This window comes from Lynx rufus, unplaced genomic scaffold (genome assembly GCF_022079265.1).
Source record: "Lynx rufus isolate CCGP_SWC_20201006 ecotype Redwood Valley unplaced genomic scaffold, mLynRuf1.p SCAF_6, whole genome shotgun sequence".
NCBI lineage: Eukaryota > Metazoa > Chordata > Mammalia > Carnivora > Felidae > Lynx > Lynx rufus.
The window spans coordinates 21,405,046-21,423,259 of NW_025814878.1; the positions used below are offsets into that span (position 1 = coordinate 21,405,046).

An 18,214-nucleotide genomic window follows, 5' to 3' on the forward strand; every position below is an offset into this window, starting at 1 on the left:
ACTATTGAGGTATTTGCGGTCCTCATCCATTTTAAATCACAGTCTTTCCCAGTTGATGTGGATACGGTGACTTCTTCAATTAAAAAACAAACATAAATTTTGCACATCCTGTAGAAGTGGCTCCAGGGTTCAAAACAGAACTAAAACACTAAAATAGATCAAAGCGGCAGAAAGGCAATTAAAATGAAACCATACAAGGCATGGAAAGCTATTATGGATGGTTCTCTCAAAGCATAAATGCTGATGAATGTGCTCCCATCCTGCAGGAAAGATCAGTAGGGCCCCCCATCAAGATAGGGAGGAATGTGCCAACATCTGAGTTGAGAAAAGGATGTGGACCAGGCAGGTAAAATGAAGCAGAAGGCTGGGCAGAGGCTCAGCCAGGGTGGGGACAGGAGAGGTGTGGGGGACACAGACAAGGGCAAATGGGAAGAAGGGCTGTTAGAGTCTTTCTGGGAACAACAACTGGCAGGAGAAAAGTAATTAGGCTGAGCTTGGATGTGAAAAATCACAGAGAAGGTAAGCAAAAGGCAGCTAGCTGGGCCATGGCTGGGGTAATGTCTGGGATTGCAGTCAAAGGGGCACTAAGAAATGCCAACAAGAGGTTCATTGCCATTGGCTGCCTTTTAACAAGACAGGCTGAGGGTTCCCTGGACTGTTTTATTTCATCGGTACCAGTCCTGTTGTAAATAACCTGGGCTAAGAGAAGGGGCAAATCCTGGATTAGAATAGGATGGGGGTGAAGGTTTTTTAGTTCTTTACAACAGGAATACTCCACAGTCAAATTCATGTTGGGAGTGTGGCAGGGCAGGCAGCTTCCCTCTTCCACGTGGGCCAATGAGAGCTGAAACCCTTGGAGAGTCAGTGTCCTTTGGCCCAGCACATTAACCAACTCCCAACCCCTGATCTAATACACGTCAGGCTAGTTGGGGCTTTGGTTGACGAGAGAGGGAGGAATTTAAGACTCTACTAGCTGAGGTCAATGGATTGGGTGCTAGGCTTCTGGTTCTACTCTCTGGGACCAACCCCCTCCCCCCGTCAGCCAATGAGATCTGAGAAGTTCTATTGCCAAAGTTGAGATTCCATTCTGGTATGGATTCTTTCAAATACTATGTTTCCTCAGACTCTGGAGAGGAGGGTACAGGTCCCCTGGGATATGTACGGCAGTGTGGAGAAGCAGTTTCATCCTACAAGCATTTACAGGGCACCGAACTAGGGGATGAAAAGATGAATAATTTACATATATGAACTCCTTGAGGATAGGGTCTCAGAACAGAACCCCTAGACAACTGCCGATACAACGGGTAAGCGCCATGAGAGATTTATGTATAGCGAGTGCACAGAGAAAGATCACTTCTAGCAAACACAGCTCAGCCTTCAAGGAGAAGTAGGAGGATGAAGTGAGAAAGCCTGTGTGTTATGAGACACTCAGTGGACAATCTTGATGAAAAGGGCAGGTCAGAAAATGCCCCCCTCGTGTTTTAGTGCCCCATATAAAGGGAGTTTGGGATCGCTAACGAAACACCTCAGATCTACTGCTTTAGTCTAAGCTTTGGCATGCAGAAGAAAGATTTGTAACAAGCAAGCTTTATTTCAGCTTCTGAGATGGGCCCAGGAAGGAGGAGGAACAGGTGCTGGGAAATGCCTTCAGTAAAACATTAGTACACGTGGGAGAGGGTATCCTGGAAGTGGGGTCTTACTAAGCACACCCTTCATCCTAGGAAAGAGCAGTTTTTCCTGATAGTACATGTTGCCAAGGCTCCGCCCAAAGCAGGACAGAAGAAACAGTCTGTGGAATCTAGACGAGACAGAATAAAGCTTCATTTGAATGTGGATGGCCCCAGCAGCCATGAGAACTTTCTAAGAGCGCAGGGCTGGAACTTGGGTGAGGTGGGTGAGGCACTGGCCTCGGGCACAAAATTTTAGGGAGCATTAAAAAACTCAATCAGCAAGATCAATAATATTTTAATGCCACATTTTTTCCTTTTGAAAATTCCAGTATAACAAGCACATAGTGTTATATTAGTTTCAGAAGTACAATATAGTGATTCAACAATTCTCTAAATTACTTAGTGCTCATCATAAGTGTACTCTTTCACCCATCCCCCCACTCACCTCCCCTCTTAGAGCTATCAGTTTGTTGTCTACAGTTATGAGTCTGGTTTTTTGTTGGTCTCTTCTCACTTGTTTTAGTTCTTAAAGTCCACATATGAATGAAAGCCTTTTTGACTTTCTCTTATTTTGCTTATCATTATACCTTCTAGATCCATCCATGTTGTAGCAAATGGCAAGGTTTCATTCTTTTTTATGGCTGAGTAACATTCCAGTGTGTGTGTGTGTGTGTGTGTGTGTGTGTGTGTGTGTGTGTGTATGTATTCTTTTTTTCTTTTTCTCCATATCCTCACCAACACTTGTTGTTTCTTGTGTTGTTTTCTTTTTTTTTAACCATTCTGATTGGTGTGAGGTGCTTTAAAGCCACATTTTAAAAACTCGAAATGAATGCCAAAATTCCATGGCAAACGAAATGCCAAATTTTAAATAAAGACAGGATCTGGCCCTGTACTTCCATGACTTAGCCTCACTCACCTCACCTGCTCCTGGTCATGGGGCAGTGAACCTCTTGGAAATCTGACAGGGGAGGCAGAGTAGTTTGTCAGAGACCCAGGCAGCTCAACCAAGACATCAAACTTGTAGTGGCCTAACGTGTCTGGGCCTCGGCATGGAGTGAAAAGCATCCTCCTTACGGATTTATGTAGAGTTATGTGATGATGTCCAGATCCACAGCCACCAGAATTTGGAGTTCCAAATCCACTAGAAAAGACAGCAGCCAAGCCATTCTGGCCCAGTCTCTGGGTGAGACTGACCACACCCAACCAAAACTCAGAAGCAGAAGAACACTGCAAAACTCCATGAGACAGGGAAGAACATTTTTTAGGAATGTGCCAGCAGGTCAAGAATGATCTGGTGGGCGCCTGGGTGGCTCAGTGAGCTAAGCGTCCGACTACGGATTTTGGCTCAGGTCACGATCTCATGGTTTGTGAGATCGAGCCGTGGGTCAGGCTCCACACTGTGTGTGGGGCCTGCTTGGGATTCTCTCTCCCCCTGCCTCTCTCTGCTCCTCCCCCACTCATGTGTGCACATATGCATGCGTGCATACACTCTCCCTCTCTCTGAAAATAAATAAACATTAAAAAAAAAAAAAGAATGATCTGGAAGAGGCAGTGACTGCATACAACAATGGTACTGAAAGGTCCACAGAAGAACCCTTTTCTTTTTCACAATTAGGGTTGGATATAATATAAACTCTTCAACATTTCTGTGAAAAAAAAGATCAGATGGAAGCAGGTATCATCTTAACCAAGCCACGGCAAGGACAGCGGGGTATGGAGAGGGGGATGGCTAACGAATCAACTTGCAAGAACTCAACATTCCAGAAGTTGTGGTAACTCCAGGTAGGCTTAAGCCAGGGGCTCCCTGCCAGGCAAGGCTGGTGACAGCTTCACAAAACACAGACATCACACCTGAATATTCATAACAAAAACCACAGTAGCCCTGAAGAATCCATAAATGACTGGGCTATTTTGGTTATATCGCCTGATTCCCAAACCACAGGGGAAAAGCAAGGAGGTTTAGGGGGTGAGAAGATAAAGTAGAAAAGTGTCAGAGACCAGAAAACATTTTGTGTTATTAGCTACTAATATTTCTTGATCAGTAGCTTCCCAGGCTAATTTATCACTTGGTTGAAAAACCAGTGGCTAACAACAATGAAGTCAAGGACTATTAGTGGTGACTTGACTTGGTCAGAGATAGTTCACCAAGTCTATCCCAATTAGGAAGCACCGAAAGTTGCCTTCTGCTTATCAGACAAGTAGGACCTAGAAGTGGAAACCCCAATCAAAGGAAGAGCCTGAACTACTTGATGACCTCCTTCCTGAGTATAGGGACACTGTGATGGCCCACGAATTCATAGGTTTTCGACCCCGTGAAGACACGGAAGGCCTGAAGTTTAAGAAGAAGCAAACGAGGAGCAAAGACAGTGAGGGTACAGGCTCCTCATGGCGGAAGATAAGGACTTCTTAAAGTTCCACTCCCAAGTTCAAAATCAAGACTTAGGGCAAGAAGGTAGAATGATTCTTACGTAACTGTCTACTAACAAACTCGGGAAAGGTCACCCTGGAGCTTCCTCCATCCCTGACGTTGAATCTCACCGGCACTCTGCATGAATGCCTATCCCTGTTGCTATAGCTGCTAACTTTATAAACCAGGAGAGTGGACAGTGGCTCAATGAAGGAGCTTGAGGGGGAAACAGGCAATGCCTCTGATCACTCCTCAGCTTCACCTACAATGTTTTATGGTGGGGCTTCCCCCCGACAATGCCCTACACATGACTGAATAGGGCACTGTGACTAAAATCATTCACGTGACAGTAGTCCACTTTGGACTACTGTGGTTTGTACAAGAAGTCCTCAGAGCAATCAATGGTAAAACAGAAGTAATACGACCATAGGTCTCTCGAGGTTTCAGTCTCCTTCTGATCGGAGCTATCATTCCTAGTATATGCAATTGAGTGAAGCAATATTAGCAATGATTTATCACGATGTTAATATATTTATCATAAAAAGCAATCCATCAGTGGCAAAAGAAAACTTAAGAAAAACAGCACAGCAAAAGTCCCTGAGATTTGAATTATTCCCTATTGCCCTTTCCAAAACAACAAAATACCTGCAAATAAACACTTCTAAGTGATTATCAGAAATGGAAACTGAATCTGAAATCTAAAATCAGGAGAATACAAGACATCGTTAATGAATCTGCTTTCTTTACCATATACTAAATAGAAATATAATTGAAGAAAAAGATTTAAAATATAATTGAAGACAAATAATCAACGTATCCAAATTCTTATGCACAAATATTTACAGTCACTAGATTTTTTTTTTTTTTTTGAGCAGGTACTCAAACAATAGAAAGATGCTCTCTTAAATAACTGGACAGAGTAAGTACTCTCGGTTTAAAAATTCCTGGCAGTGGAATCAAAGAATCAAAGGAAGACTGATTTCACAACAAAAGAAGAAAAGCCCATTACAGCATATCTCACTATATCGCTTCCCCTTATGATAAAGGGAAATAGGAAATCAGACAAATATTGATTCAATGGCTCTTTTTTGTCCTAATTATGGCTTATTCCTATACCCTGAAAGAGGCCTTAAAAACCTCCCAACTATTGTGAATCATAGTCAGACTGAAACCTCCTTATATATATAAAAACCTCCATATATATATATATAAATATATATAAATATATATATAAATTCACAGTCACTACCACAAAAACAGTGTTTTCCAGCTAGGTATTTCTTTATTCTCCTCCCTCTGACTGTAAAACCTTTGAGTGCAAGGCTCACATCTGCTTCATCTCATTTATATGGTTTAGGTCTCTGTACAAAAATGGTTGATAGACCTCACTGCACGCCTGGAATACAAACACATTCCTTTGCACACAAGGATGGCATCACCAGCTCTTTAGCATTAGGATAAACACTCCGAATTATCTGCTAACAACGGTGAAAGCACGAAAACACATTATAGATAGATAGATAGATAGATAGATAGATAGATAGATACAGATAGAATTCATCCACAGTTCCTGGTCCACCATCCCTGCCACCAGTTTGGTGACCCCCTTCTACAGGTTATACAAGCTGGCAAGCTGGCTCTGGGTAAATCTTGAGGCCATGGGTGAAAGTAAAGTTAAATGACATGGCTGAATGGAGACCAACCATGTTTCCGTTAATACTGCACTTTCTCTAACTCATCTGCCCCCCACCCCAACACACACACCAAGAGTTGGAAAGACCAGTTGTCTTTTGATGAACATTCTTAAGCAGTAGGCCAGGAGCCTCTTCTGGTATCACTGTTATGTTCTTAGGCCTAACACTAATAGGCAGAACTTTTATTGCAGACCCAGAACCACAGAAAGCTCAGCTGTCAGGTTCAACCACTCTCTGGATTTGGAAATAGCTTTTAGAGCCTTTCTGGCTCCAATAGCCACTAAGAAAAATGTAAAGTTCTGGTTTGCACATATTTTAAATTAACGTTTACATTTCTTCGTCATAATTGTAATTACTTGAAAAGGCTATAATTCTGGCATATTGGAATTATAACAGTTTTTAGTTAAAACATATCACTTATTTAAATGTATTAATGAAATCGAAATGCCACACCAATTTGAAAACCAGCTTCATCCATCAAAAAAGTATATGAGCAAGCTTAAAAAAATTTTTTTTTAATGTTTATTTATGAGAGAGTCAGAACACGAGCTGGGGAGGAGCAGAGAAAGAGGGAGACGCAGAATCCGAAGCAGGCTCCAGGCTCTGAGCTGTCAGCATGGAGCCTGCTGCGGGGCTCAAACTCATAAACCTTGAGATCATGACCTAAGCTGAAGTCAGATGCTTAACCCACTGAGCCACTGAGGCGCTCCTATGAGTGAACTCTTCAGAGTAAAAGATGCTACATTGTTCTCTTTTCTCCTTGAACTTGTATTTCCATTCTGCTTCCCCAACTTAATTTTCTCTCAATATTATATGTTTTAATTATGTTTTTAATGGTTATTTATTCTGAGAGGCACTGTACATGAATGGGGCAGGGGCAGAGAGAAAGAAAGAGAGAGAGAAAGAGAGAGAGAGAGAGAGAGAGAGAGAGAGAGAATCCAAGCAGGCTCTGCACTGTCAGAGCAGAGCCCAATGCAGGGCTTGATCCCATGAACCCTATGATCATGACCTGAGCCATAATCAAGAGCCAGATGCTCAACCACCCAAGCTACTTAAGCGCCCCAATATGTTTCAATTCTTGAGAGCTTTTTTATTAATCTCCCTACTATATTTCTGTGTATAAAATGTATACAAAGTGATTTTTTAAAAGTCTCCTGTGCTCATGAGGCTTAAAAGTGTTTACTTTTCTTCTGGCTTGAGGTACCATTATGAATGCACCTAACTGATACAAACAGTATTAATGATTATATATAAGAATGTTAATGTAGTTAACACGAAAAGTATAATTTTATCGGAAATGCATTCCTAAAGAAACAGATAGGTAGGCCTTGTTTACTTTTATCTTCAATTACTTCATACATCTATGGATGAGTATCCCTTATTGCTAGAATAAGGTGGGATTTAACATCATTTCTAGACTTTTTCACTCTTACAGATGTAAGCAGTAAGAAAACTTAGTTACATAAGTAAGAATGAAGGAGACTTGGCATCAAAACATCTTTTTTTGTCTATTATAACTAGAAGAGGTCTTCCTTCAACGTTGCTGAAAGCCAAGAAGTAAAAACTAACCTGCAAAAAGATGTGTGGTCTGGTCATTACAGTCATCCCTTTTACCAACACAAACACTAGTATTTTCATAGTCCTTTGCTGGGGGAAGACATTTCTGCACCCCCGCAGAACATACCGCGGTAAGATTCAGAATGGGATGGGTAATGGCGATGCTTTCCTTGCTCAAGGGGAAGAAGAGGGACTATAATAGGTAGGCTAGAAAAGGAGATGTGGCAAAATCAGTTTTTGGAAAGGGCCAAAATAATGAGGACCAGGAAATCATCTTCCTTAAACTACCTATGCCTTCATATCTCTAGGAGAGTCTTCATGTTCTCCTATGTGCATGGGTACCCCAGCTGAAACACCGCCCCCAGCCCCCCTGGACAAGAGCGATGCTGGCAGCCATTCTGTCCATTTCGCTTTATGCACACAAAAGTACGTGTGGTTTGATAAACACATGAATTTCCTTACAATATATCAGCTTGCAGCAGATGCTATAGGAGAAGCAATAAATTTTTAAAAGACACAGAATCATAATTCTTGTTCATTCTACTTGCAGAGATGGAAAATGCCTAATAAGTCATTATGTCCTGACAGTTTAGGACTATACTCAACAAAAGACTGTAAGTTCAATATTTTTAATAATGTTCCAAAACATCTGGAAACCATCCAAAGGTCTAATACTAAGAAAATTACCAGGGTGCCTGGGTGGCTCAGTTGGTTAAGCATCCGACTTTTGATTTTGGCTCAGGTCATGATCTCACGGTTCATGAGATCAAGCCCCACATCGGGCTCTGCGCTGACAGCACAGAGCCTGCTTGGGATTCTCGCTTTCCCTCTCTTTCTGCCCCTCCCCCCACTTGTGCACTCTCTCTCACTCTCCCAAAATAAATAAGTAAACTTAAAAGAAACTTATCAAATAAATGTTGGAGCACCCATATAATGGAAGAATATACAATATTTTAACTTGAAGAACATATACTGACATTAGAAAATGTTCTTCATATGATATGGGCTGAAGAAACAAGCAGGAAACAGACATAATTAAAATTTCATATTAACTTATAAAAATATGTATATGTAGGAAAAAGTCTGTTAAGAAAATCTATTAAACTGTTTTTAGCGGCTACCTTTAGGTGGTGTAATTATGGGCAACTTTCTTATTTGTTCTTTCCAAATCTCCCACAGAGGGCATTTCTCTCATTGATGAAGGATGATGGGGAATTGTCCAGAAGGTGGGGAAAATAGACTCACCATCGCAGGGCTGTTGTAGGTGGCCAGAGTTTGTGAGATAGTGTTCAGCCAAGGGGCTGGTGGGAGTCAGATCCACCCCACAGGGTGTAGGGCTGCTTCTCCCCAGTGGGGGTGCCATTTCCCAATCTACGGTCAAAGACTTTGTCCACTGGCTACATTCTTATTGAGGTTTTAGTCATTTTTCTCCTTGACCAATTTTATCCCTTCATCTCACTTCCTCAGCTGTTTCTTTCAGATTACTGACTTCACTCATTCCACAGATACCTAGAAATCACCACAATCAGGTCCCCATCATGCTAACCTCATGATCTATCCCATTTCATGGATGTAAAAAAGCCATTGGTCCACAAGTAAAAGGCTATAAGCCAGTAAGATTATCTGGGCCTTCAGGGAAACCCAGTAGGAGATTTTTACTTTCACTATATTATACAACTCCGGTCTCCTTACCTCAGCAAGTGTGGGGGGATCTTGACAATGGTATCCACACCACCCAGGGTTTCTGCAGAAGGAAAATTACAAAGTTAAAAATAAATATGTATAGAGTGGGAATCTGCAAATAAATATCATGGTTAGTTTTTTTTTCTCCCCCTAGAAAATCCTATAATTATAAATTGGTCAGTTCTCAATTATCTGCATGCAAGTTATCCATACTTCAAAATCCTTCTCCCTTGATAGCTCCAAAGACGCCCTTAAACAAGTTTAAAATTAGGATATATTTCCCTATAGAGATACGAAATGAATAGTTAAATTTTTAACCTGAACTGGAATGCCAGTTTAACCTATTGGCTAACTGGCTAAAATGCTGTATTCTTGTAATAAAAAGCAGAGAAAGGACAAAGGACACAAAAGTGAAAACAAACTCTTGGGATGACATCAAACTAAAAAGCTCTTGCAGAGCAAAGGAAACCATCAACAAAAACAAAAGGCAACCTACTGAATGGGACAAAATATTTGCAAATCATGTATCTCATAAGGAGTTAATATCCAAAATATATGAAGAATTCATACAACTCAACACCAGAAAATACACAAATAATCCAATTTAAAAATGGGCAGAGGATCTGAGTAGGCATTTTTCCAGAGAAGACATACAGATGGCCAACAGACACATGAAAAGATGTTCAACGTCACTCATCATCAGGGAAATGCAAATCAAAACCACTGTGAGATATTAACTCACACCTGTCAGAATGGCTAGAATCCGAAAGGAAAGAAATAAGTGTTGGCAAGGATGTGACAAAAGAGAACCCTTGTGCACTGTTGGCGGAAATGTAAATTGGTACAGACACTGTGAAAAACAGTGTGGAGGTTTCCCAAAAAATTAAAAATAGAACTACCATTCAAAATTCACTAATTCCACTGTTATGGGCTCCTTTACTCAAAGAAAACAAAAACACTAATTTGGAAAGATATATGCATCCTACATTTATCGCAGCATTATTTACAATAGCCAAGATATGAAAGCTACCTAAGTGTCCCTCAATGAATGAATGGGTAAAGAAGATGTGGTATAATACATACAATGGAATACTACTCAGCCATAAAAAAGAATGTGACATCTGTGACAACATTGATGGACCTAGAGGGCGTTATGCTAAGTGAAATAAATCAGACAAATACAAATACCACATGATTTCACTTCTGTGTGGAATCCAAAAAACAAAATAAACAAAAGCCAAAAATACACTCATGAACATGTACAGAGAACAAACTAGTGCTCACCAGAGGGGAGGGGTGTGGGGGATGGGTGAAATAGGCGAAGGGGATTAAGAGATTCAAACTTCTAGTTACAAACTAAGTAAGTCGCAGGGATGAAAAGTACAGCATCGGGAATATTGCCAATAATATTTTAATAATTTTGCATGATGACATGGTAACCACACTTAAATGTGAACATTTTGTAATGTATACAATGGTCAAAACACTAAGTTGTACACCTGAAATCAATATAGTATTGTATGTCGACTAAACTTCAATTAAAACATAATGGGGCACTTGGGTGGCTCAGTCAGTTAAGCATCTGACTTTAGCTCAGGTGATGATTTTGCGGTTCCTGAGTTCCAGCCACGCACTGGGCTCTGCACAGACAGTGTGGAGCCTGCTTGGGATTCTCTCTCTCCCTCTCTCTCTCTGCCCTTCCCCAACTTGTTCTCTCTCTCTCTCTCTCTCTCTCTCGCTCAAAATAAATAAACTTAAAAAAATAATAGTAAATATAGAAAGGAAAGCTATTTCCTTGAAAATACTGTTTCAATACCCTTAAATAATAATTTATACTTGTGAGAGACTTTGCAGTTGACAAAGCATTTTATGCGACATCTCATTATTCTCACACACACTTAGGACGTGATATATTCAACTTTTTTTAAATCGCCCTATAGCTAGGGATACTGAAAGGAGGCTCACTCTTAAATCTCATGAATTCAAGCTGGATGTTCAATATTTTACCATTGTTGTGGATTACATACATTACTTCTGCCTCCAATTGTAGAGAAAATGAAACACGATTCTTTTTCTAAAAACTGTTCTTTTTTTTTTAAAGCTTATTTATTTATTTATTTTGAGAGAGACAAAGACAGCGTGAGTAGGGGAGGGACAGAGAGAGGGAGAGAGAGAACCCCAAGCAGGCTCCACACTCAGTGCACAGCCTGATGTGGGGCTCGAACCCATGAAACCGCAAGATCATGACCTGAGCTGAGACAGAGTGGGGCGCTCAACCGCCTGAGCCACCCAGGCGCCCCCCCAACCTAAAAACTGTTCTATTTCAATAGCTCTAACAATTCTGCACCCAATTCTGATGTATGTGGGGGGGGGCGGGGGAGGGGGAGGGGGGAGGCTTCCCCACATGAACAAGCAATTCTCTCACACCAGCTGAGTGTCCTACAATTTAACTCAATTCTGACGCTATCTACCTGGAGAGAGTATCAGATCCCACGGGTTAAGGGCTCAGTCCTCCAGGACTGCACCCCCCTCCCCCCGCTCTTCAGACACCAATCCCAAATCCAGGTTGTCACCTGGGCTTCTGCCTGACCGGCTGTAGGTTGAAGGGTCTAATGGCCCCCTCCTTGGGTTCAGTTAATTTGCTAGGATAGCTCGCAGAACTCAGAGAAACATTTCACTCACTACATTCCTGGCTCATTATAAAAGGACATGACCCAGGAATGGCCAGCTGGAGCTGGCAAAGGAGACAGGGCCGCCTAGTGAAAACATGTGGTACGCAGAGATGCATACGTCAAGGTGTGGGGAAAAAGCGTGGAGCTTCCATGCACTCCAAGGGTCCCATTCTCCCCAAACCTCCGTGTGTTTACCCACCCAGGAGCTCTCCACACTGTGTTCTTTTGGTCTTTCCATGGAGACTTCATCACCCAGGAATGATGACATCCTTGGCCATCCGAGACCAATCTCAAGTTCCAGCCCTTCTCCTTTCCCTGGACGTCTGGGGTGGGATTAAAAATTCCAACTCTCTAAACACAGGGCAGGTTCTCCTGGCAACTGGCCCCCATTCTTAGGTCACTTCCCTAACATGGCACAAACCACTTTCTGGTTCTCTTCACCTAGGAAATTCAAGGATTTTAGGGGCTCTGTGCCAGAAGCCAGGACAAAGACCAAATATATATTTCTTATTAGAAATCCCAATATCACAAGCTCCAATTTGTTCCCAGTTTTTCAACTCAAACCGCGTTGACTCCTTTCTTCATTGCTTAGGGTCGACGAGCCCTGTCAACGTGAACTGTGTTCACTGGAGGAGGAGGAACCTTTCTCCCAGCCTGTTAAAAGATCAGAAGGAAAAATGGACACGAGATGTATCCCTGAGACTCAGGAGTACGAACAGTCCAAAACATGATGATAGGATCTGGGTCTGTGGTGGCCAAAGGGACAAACAGTAGGCGTAAGCAAGAGGATCCGCAAAACAGAAAGATGGGATCAGCAGGGTCGGTTATGCTGTCGCCAACAAGGCCAACAGAGGAATGGGAAGAACTGAGGTCAGTCGTTAGGATGAGACATGATAACAAGAAAGCGAAGCCCTGAGATGCATGTGCAGGGAGCATATCCAAGACCACTCGCATCAGCACGGCCTCCAGTTAGCAGGGCAGGGGCCAGTGCTCGGGACAGTTTGATGCCGTTCCCCAAGAGGAGGGTTTGACACTAAACAACCAAATCATTGTAGTTCCCCTCATCAGAGAGAGGGGTTTCTGTTCAACTCAGGATGTTCAATAGTGCCCAGCCCTACAACTGCTAACAAGGAGCCCTGGGTCTGGCTGCGTTCCACTCTAGTGGGGTTGGAGGTAAGAGAAGAGGGCTCAGGGATAACTCCTGAGACACTCAAACATTTCGGCTAGGGGTTAAGTGCTGGAGCTGGCAAAGGAGACCGAGCCGCCCAGGCGTGATAAAAATCGGCAGGGGGTGGTCCTGGAGGCCAGGGTCAGGCGTCCATGGGTATGTGCTGTGGGGCTGAGAGCGCCCTGCTGGACCGAGGTCTGTACACCTTAGCCTTCACCCTCCGTTGGTGGAATGATGAAGGAGGAAGTCAGATGCAAGTGAGCTGAAGGGTAAGTAGGAAGTGGGGATGTGGACACGATCACCACAGAGACTTTTTAAGAAGGGTGTGGCTGCGAGTATAACAGAAACTGTGGCTGGAAGCAAAAGCAGGTGGGAAGGTGGAGGGAAGGATGGCAGTGAATGGACTCTTCTTCCCCTACCCGGCGTCCCAGCCTCTCTCTAGTTTTCTTTCCCCTCTCCTCCATTTTCCAAATCCATTCGACACAAGTCCCCGGACATACGTAAAACACTAAAAGTTTCTAAAATGAAGACACAGGCCCTTCCGGTTCTGATGTTCTGACATCTTATCCCATCCAGCCGTTCCCGGCTCACTTGCCTCTGGGATTGCCAGTTCTTGAAGGAGAATGCTATTCTCTCCTCGGTCTACAATCTGACCCCTTCCCTTGTCTGTTCCCTGGTCAGACCCTTATCTCCCTGACAAGAAAAATACATAACCTCGTTCACTCAAAATAGAGGAAAGATACATACCTATATTCCTTATCTGTAGTTACACAACCATTAAGAAAACTGATTTTCGGGGGCACCTGGTTCACCCAGTCAGTAGAGCATGTGACTCTTCATCTGGGGGTTGTAAGTTCAAGCCCCACACTGGGTGTAGAGATTACTTAAAAAAAAATCGTTAGAAATAAAAAAAAGAAAACTGATTTTCAGATAAGTGTTAACAACAAAGTAGAAAATAAAACCAAAAAACCAAAGTTAAAACACAAAAACAAATGACAGTCCACCATATATAGTATAACCCTTTGCAGAAGGGAAATACTCCAAACTGTGATTAATGTTCTTTTGGGTGTTGAGATTACAAGTGATATTAGTTTTTTTCTTTATGCTGTACAAACATTTTTCAATATTCTAAAATGAGTATATATAAGTTTATAAATAGAAAAAAAGATGACTATCACTTAAGACCCAAACGAGTGACCAACGGACTTTGTTTATTGAACATCTGCTTCTCCTCCTACAGGGGCAGAAGCCACAAAGAAACATCAGCAACAGTCCCTACGTTCAAGAAGCACTTGTCGGGGTGCCTGGGTGGCGCAGTTGGTTAAAGCGTCCGACTTCAGCCAGGTCACGATCTCGCGGTCCGTGAGTTCGAGCCCCGCGCCGGGCTCTGGGCCGATGGCTCAGAGCCTGGAGCCTGTTTCCGATTCTGTGTCTCCCTCTCTCTCTGCCCCTCCCCCGTTCATGCTCTGTCTCTCTCTGTCCCCAAAATAAATAAACGTTGAAAAAAAAAATTAAAAAAAAAAAAAAAAAAAAAGAAGCACTTGTCTACACTGTCGACCTTTGTTGTTTTGGCTGACCAGCATCCACTCCCTTGTCTTCTGAAACAGCAAGCTACCTTTGTTTTTAGGAAACCATCCCTCTCTGACTCAGAGATTTCATTAAGCCTTGTAGCCTAGGCCTAGGCCAGTTAGGCCATTCTATTCCTTAGCTAGAGGACTGGTTCGGGTACACACGTGACTCCTCAGGATCAAGAGAGAACAGATGAAACCAAAAACTGGGAGGAGTCGCTAGAAGAGCTCCAGTCTCTTGAGACAATTGGATGATGGGCCAAGTGGGAGATGACCTCTTTCTCCTGCGATGGTCTAGGTATGGCAATGGCCTATCTCCTATGATAGAGATGGTTTCAGTGGGAGATGACTCCTCTCTCCTGTGACAGGCTAAATGTCATGGTGACCCCTCTCCCCCATGATGGTGCAAGTGGGAGATAACTCCTTTCTCTTGAGATGGACTAGGTGTGGAAATGACTCTTCTCTCCCATGATGGCTTTAGTGGGAGATGATCCCTCTCCCCTCAGATGGTCCAAGTGTGCTAATGCTTCTTTCTCATGACATGGTCTAAATGTGATCATTCAGAAGCCAAAAGCCATGGAGACTCACGTAGAGCATGTCAGTCACCCCAAAAAGAGCAGAACAAGGTCCTTGAACAGCGTCTAAATCCTGAACCAAACCCACCCCCACAGCTAGCCTCACCAGGGATAGTGAGTTAATACAGTGAATAAATTGTTTTGCTTAAATCAACTTGAATTAGGGTTTTGTTTTCCTTTGTTCTTCATTTGCTTTTGGTCTCCTGACTACGATATTTCTCAATTATCCTGGCCCTAGAAGAGTAGCTACAGCCAACTATAACCCAAAGTAGCAGGTGCTCTAAGACAGTCATGAGGGCAGGGCTCCAAACACAGAGGAGATTCAACTGAAGAGCTCAGGAAATGCTTCCTCTGTGAGGTGGGCCTTAGGAGTCTGGAAATGGAATTCTCAGCATGAGTAGAGGCAGAGGAGTGTGCAGGGCACAGCGTGTTCAAGGAAGTGTTTGTAGTTTATTGAACCCTTGGTAGGGGGAGCGGTAAGAAAGAACAGCCAGGGTTGGATTCTGAAGCATGTTCTAAGGAATTTACCCTTTAATCTAGACAGAAATTATGGAGGTGGTTGAGGAGGGGAAAGTGTTTACAGTAAAAAAAAAAAAAAAAAAGAAAAAAAATTGGTGGACCGGTGGAACATAGACTGGAGTGGGAAAGAGAACAGGAAACCATATAGCCTTTGTTCATGTTGTCTTCTCCCTCCGACATGCCCTTCTAACACACTCCTTATAGGGAGGAAGCATTTTACTCGTCCTTATATCCCCACTGCTCAATACAGGGGAGGCCTTCATAAATGTTTGCTAAATAAGTGAAGAAAAGAAGGAATCCACAGCTTACCTATTTTTCAAGTCAAATCTACTTTTTTTAATCAAAAGCTTTTTAACATTTTTATTTATTTTTGAGAGACAGAGAGCCTCAGCATGAGCAGGGTAGGGGCAGAGAGAGAAGGAGACACAGAATCCGAAACAGGTTCCAGGCTCTGAGCTATCAGCACAGAGCCCGATGCAGGGCTTGAACCCACAAACTGCGAGATCATGACCTGAGTGAAAGTCAGACGCTCAACTGACTGAGCCACCCAGGCATCCCAACTCAAATCTACTTTAAAAGCCCACCAGCCCACACCAATTCCCACCACTCAACCCCCAACCCCACACACATGACCTCCTCTTTTGATGTTTTCCTGATTTATTCATTTCAACCTGTACAACGAATGCCAGGCCCTGTTACTTAACTATCTCGTGTACTGTCGTCTCCTCTTGGTACCTATAGAACAGTCACTGGGAAAGGAATCACATCCGCTCTTATAGTCAGGCTGGACTCCAGGCTCGACTCAGATAGTCTACTTACTTCCCAGGTGGGTTCAAGGACTTAAACTCAGCAACACTGCCGTATAACTTAACAAGATGTTGAGTATCAAAATTTAAACATTAAAAATACTACATTACACTTCTCTTCCCTGTTATCTAAATCTGCTTAACTTACAGCAAAATAATAACGAACACAAGGAATGGCATGTTTAAAGCGCAGTCAAGCCCTGCTTTATTATGTTACTCAGCCATCTGTGACCCTTCATTAGAGGCATTTGGGAATCTAGCTCTGAATCACTCTGCTGAATGACAATGGCAATGCAAAAATAGTCCTGTGGCTTTAAGAGCCAGCCTGCTCATTTATATTTGGTCCATATTTCTGTAACAGTAAACAATGGTCAAGTTCTGCCTACGTGATAAAGTTCCTGGTAGAAAATGTGATGATAGGCAGATGTTAAAGAAAAATGATATTGCTATGATTACTTGTACACACACACCCAACACATGTGAATTCGGATCTTCTAAGTATTAACAGAGTTGCCTAAAACATCATCGGATTCTACATCTAGAGGCAAACCTGCTAATGGCACTTATCTCTTTTCAGGTTGTACCACATCGGTGTCATAACAAGCACTGACTGCTTTCTGGTCAAGAGAGAAAGAGATGTAATTTTATTTTGTAACTGAATGGCAACCGAGGGATCACATGCAGGCTTGGGCAAGGCCAGGGCCCCACGGGGCTGCCTTGGTTTCTCCTCGGCCTTTCCTTCTTCCCATCACTATCACCCAAGGCATGCTCCTGATCCCTCTGCATTCCCAACCAGAAACAAAATTCTGATTGCCCAAATTCCTGCTTAATTGGAATGTCTTTCGGTCTTCTCTGAGGTGGAGTTCTGCCCCCTGGGTCTGACGGGAAACCCAAATGTGCCACCTGGAACTTATTTCAATGCTTGCACAGCTCACAAATTTAAAATCCCACCTGTCTGAAGGGCAGACCACAACAGAATTGCAGACGTAACACAATCCCACCCGTGCGTAATTCTTCATGTACAATAACCATGGAAGCCAATACTCAACAAGCCGGCCTCTATCTGGAAAATCAAATCAAATAAGCCATTCCTGGCTGGTCACATTCGCCAGTGTTTCCAGACGGGGGTTGCTGGTTCAACTTCCCTCTTCCCCACAGGCGCTTGGAATCGGGCCCCTGGATTCGCACCGGCTGCTGGTCCTAACTCGAGATGGGTGACCATCATCCACCTCGCTGGGGATCTGGAAAAGGGGGCCTCCTGGCGGGGAAGACGGCCGTTCCCCGTTAAGGTTTACTAGAAGATAGAGACCAGAGGGGAGGCGGATGGATGCTAACGCCCGAACCAAAATTCTCATATCCCACATCTAATCACTGAGGCAACTCTCGCAAATCGCGCGAAATGCATCCATCACCGAAGCTCCGCGGAAGCACCCCCCCCCCCCCCCCCCCCACGCATCAGGGCCGGCTCAGCCCCAGCCCGCGCGGCCCTCCGGCGGCGGCGAGCAGGGGCGCGGGCGCCGACCGGCCGGGCAGGTGCCCCGCGCCCCGCGCTTACCCAGGGCCCAGGTGCAGCTCTCTTTGATGGCTTTGTACTTGCTCCCGGACGCTTCCTTCTGCAGCTTCCTCAGGATCTCTTCCATCTTGACCTTCGTAGGGGCCCGGCCACCGACAGCGAGAGGAGCGCGCGCGAGGCCCGGCCAGGAACGCCGCCGCCGCCACTGCCCGGCCCCGGGCGCCTAGGCGGCCGCTGCGCTCGCCCCCCTCCGGCCCGGCGCGGCGGCTGATGAATCACGCCCGCTCCATGCCGCGCGGGCCACGTCAGCCCCGCCGCCCCGCCCCGCCCGCCGCCCCGCCCGCCAGGGTCAGGTGCGCTCGGCGCGCGCGGCGGCGGCGGC

The 18,214-nt window shown here is 44.1% G+C and overlaps 1 protein-coding gene across 1 annotated transcript in view; it reads right to left on the reverse strand.

Annotated features, from left to right (window-relative positions):
• The window catches only part of ARFGEF3 (ARFGEF family member 3), a 177,157-nt gene extending 159,198 nt beyond the window's left edge, over positions 1-17,959 (reverse strand). Inside the window, 2 exon segments of the mRNA XM_047102653.1 lie at positions 9,021-9,072; positions 17,875-17,959. Coding sequence (XP_046958609.1) covers positions 9,021-9,072; positions 17,875-17,959 — 137 coding nt within the window.
• Between the last annotated feature and the right edge of the window lie 255 nt (positions 17,960-18,214).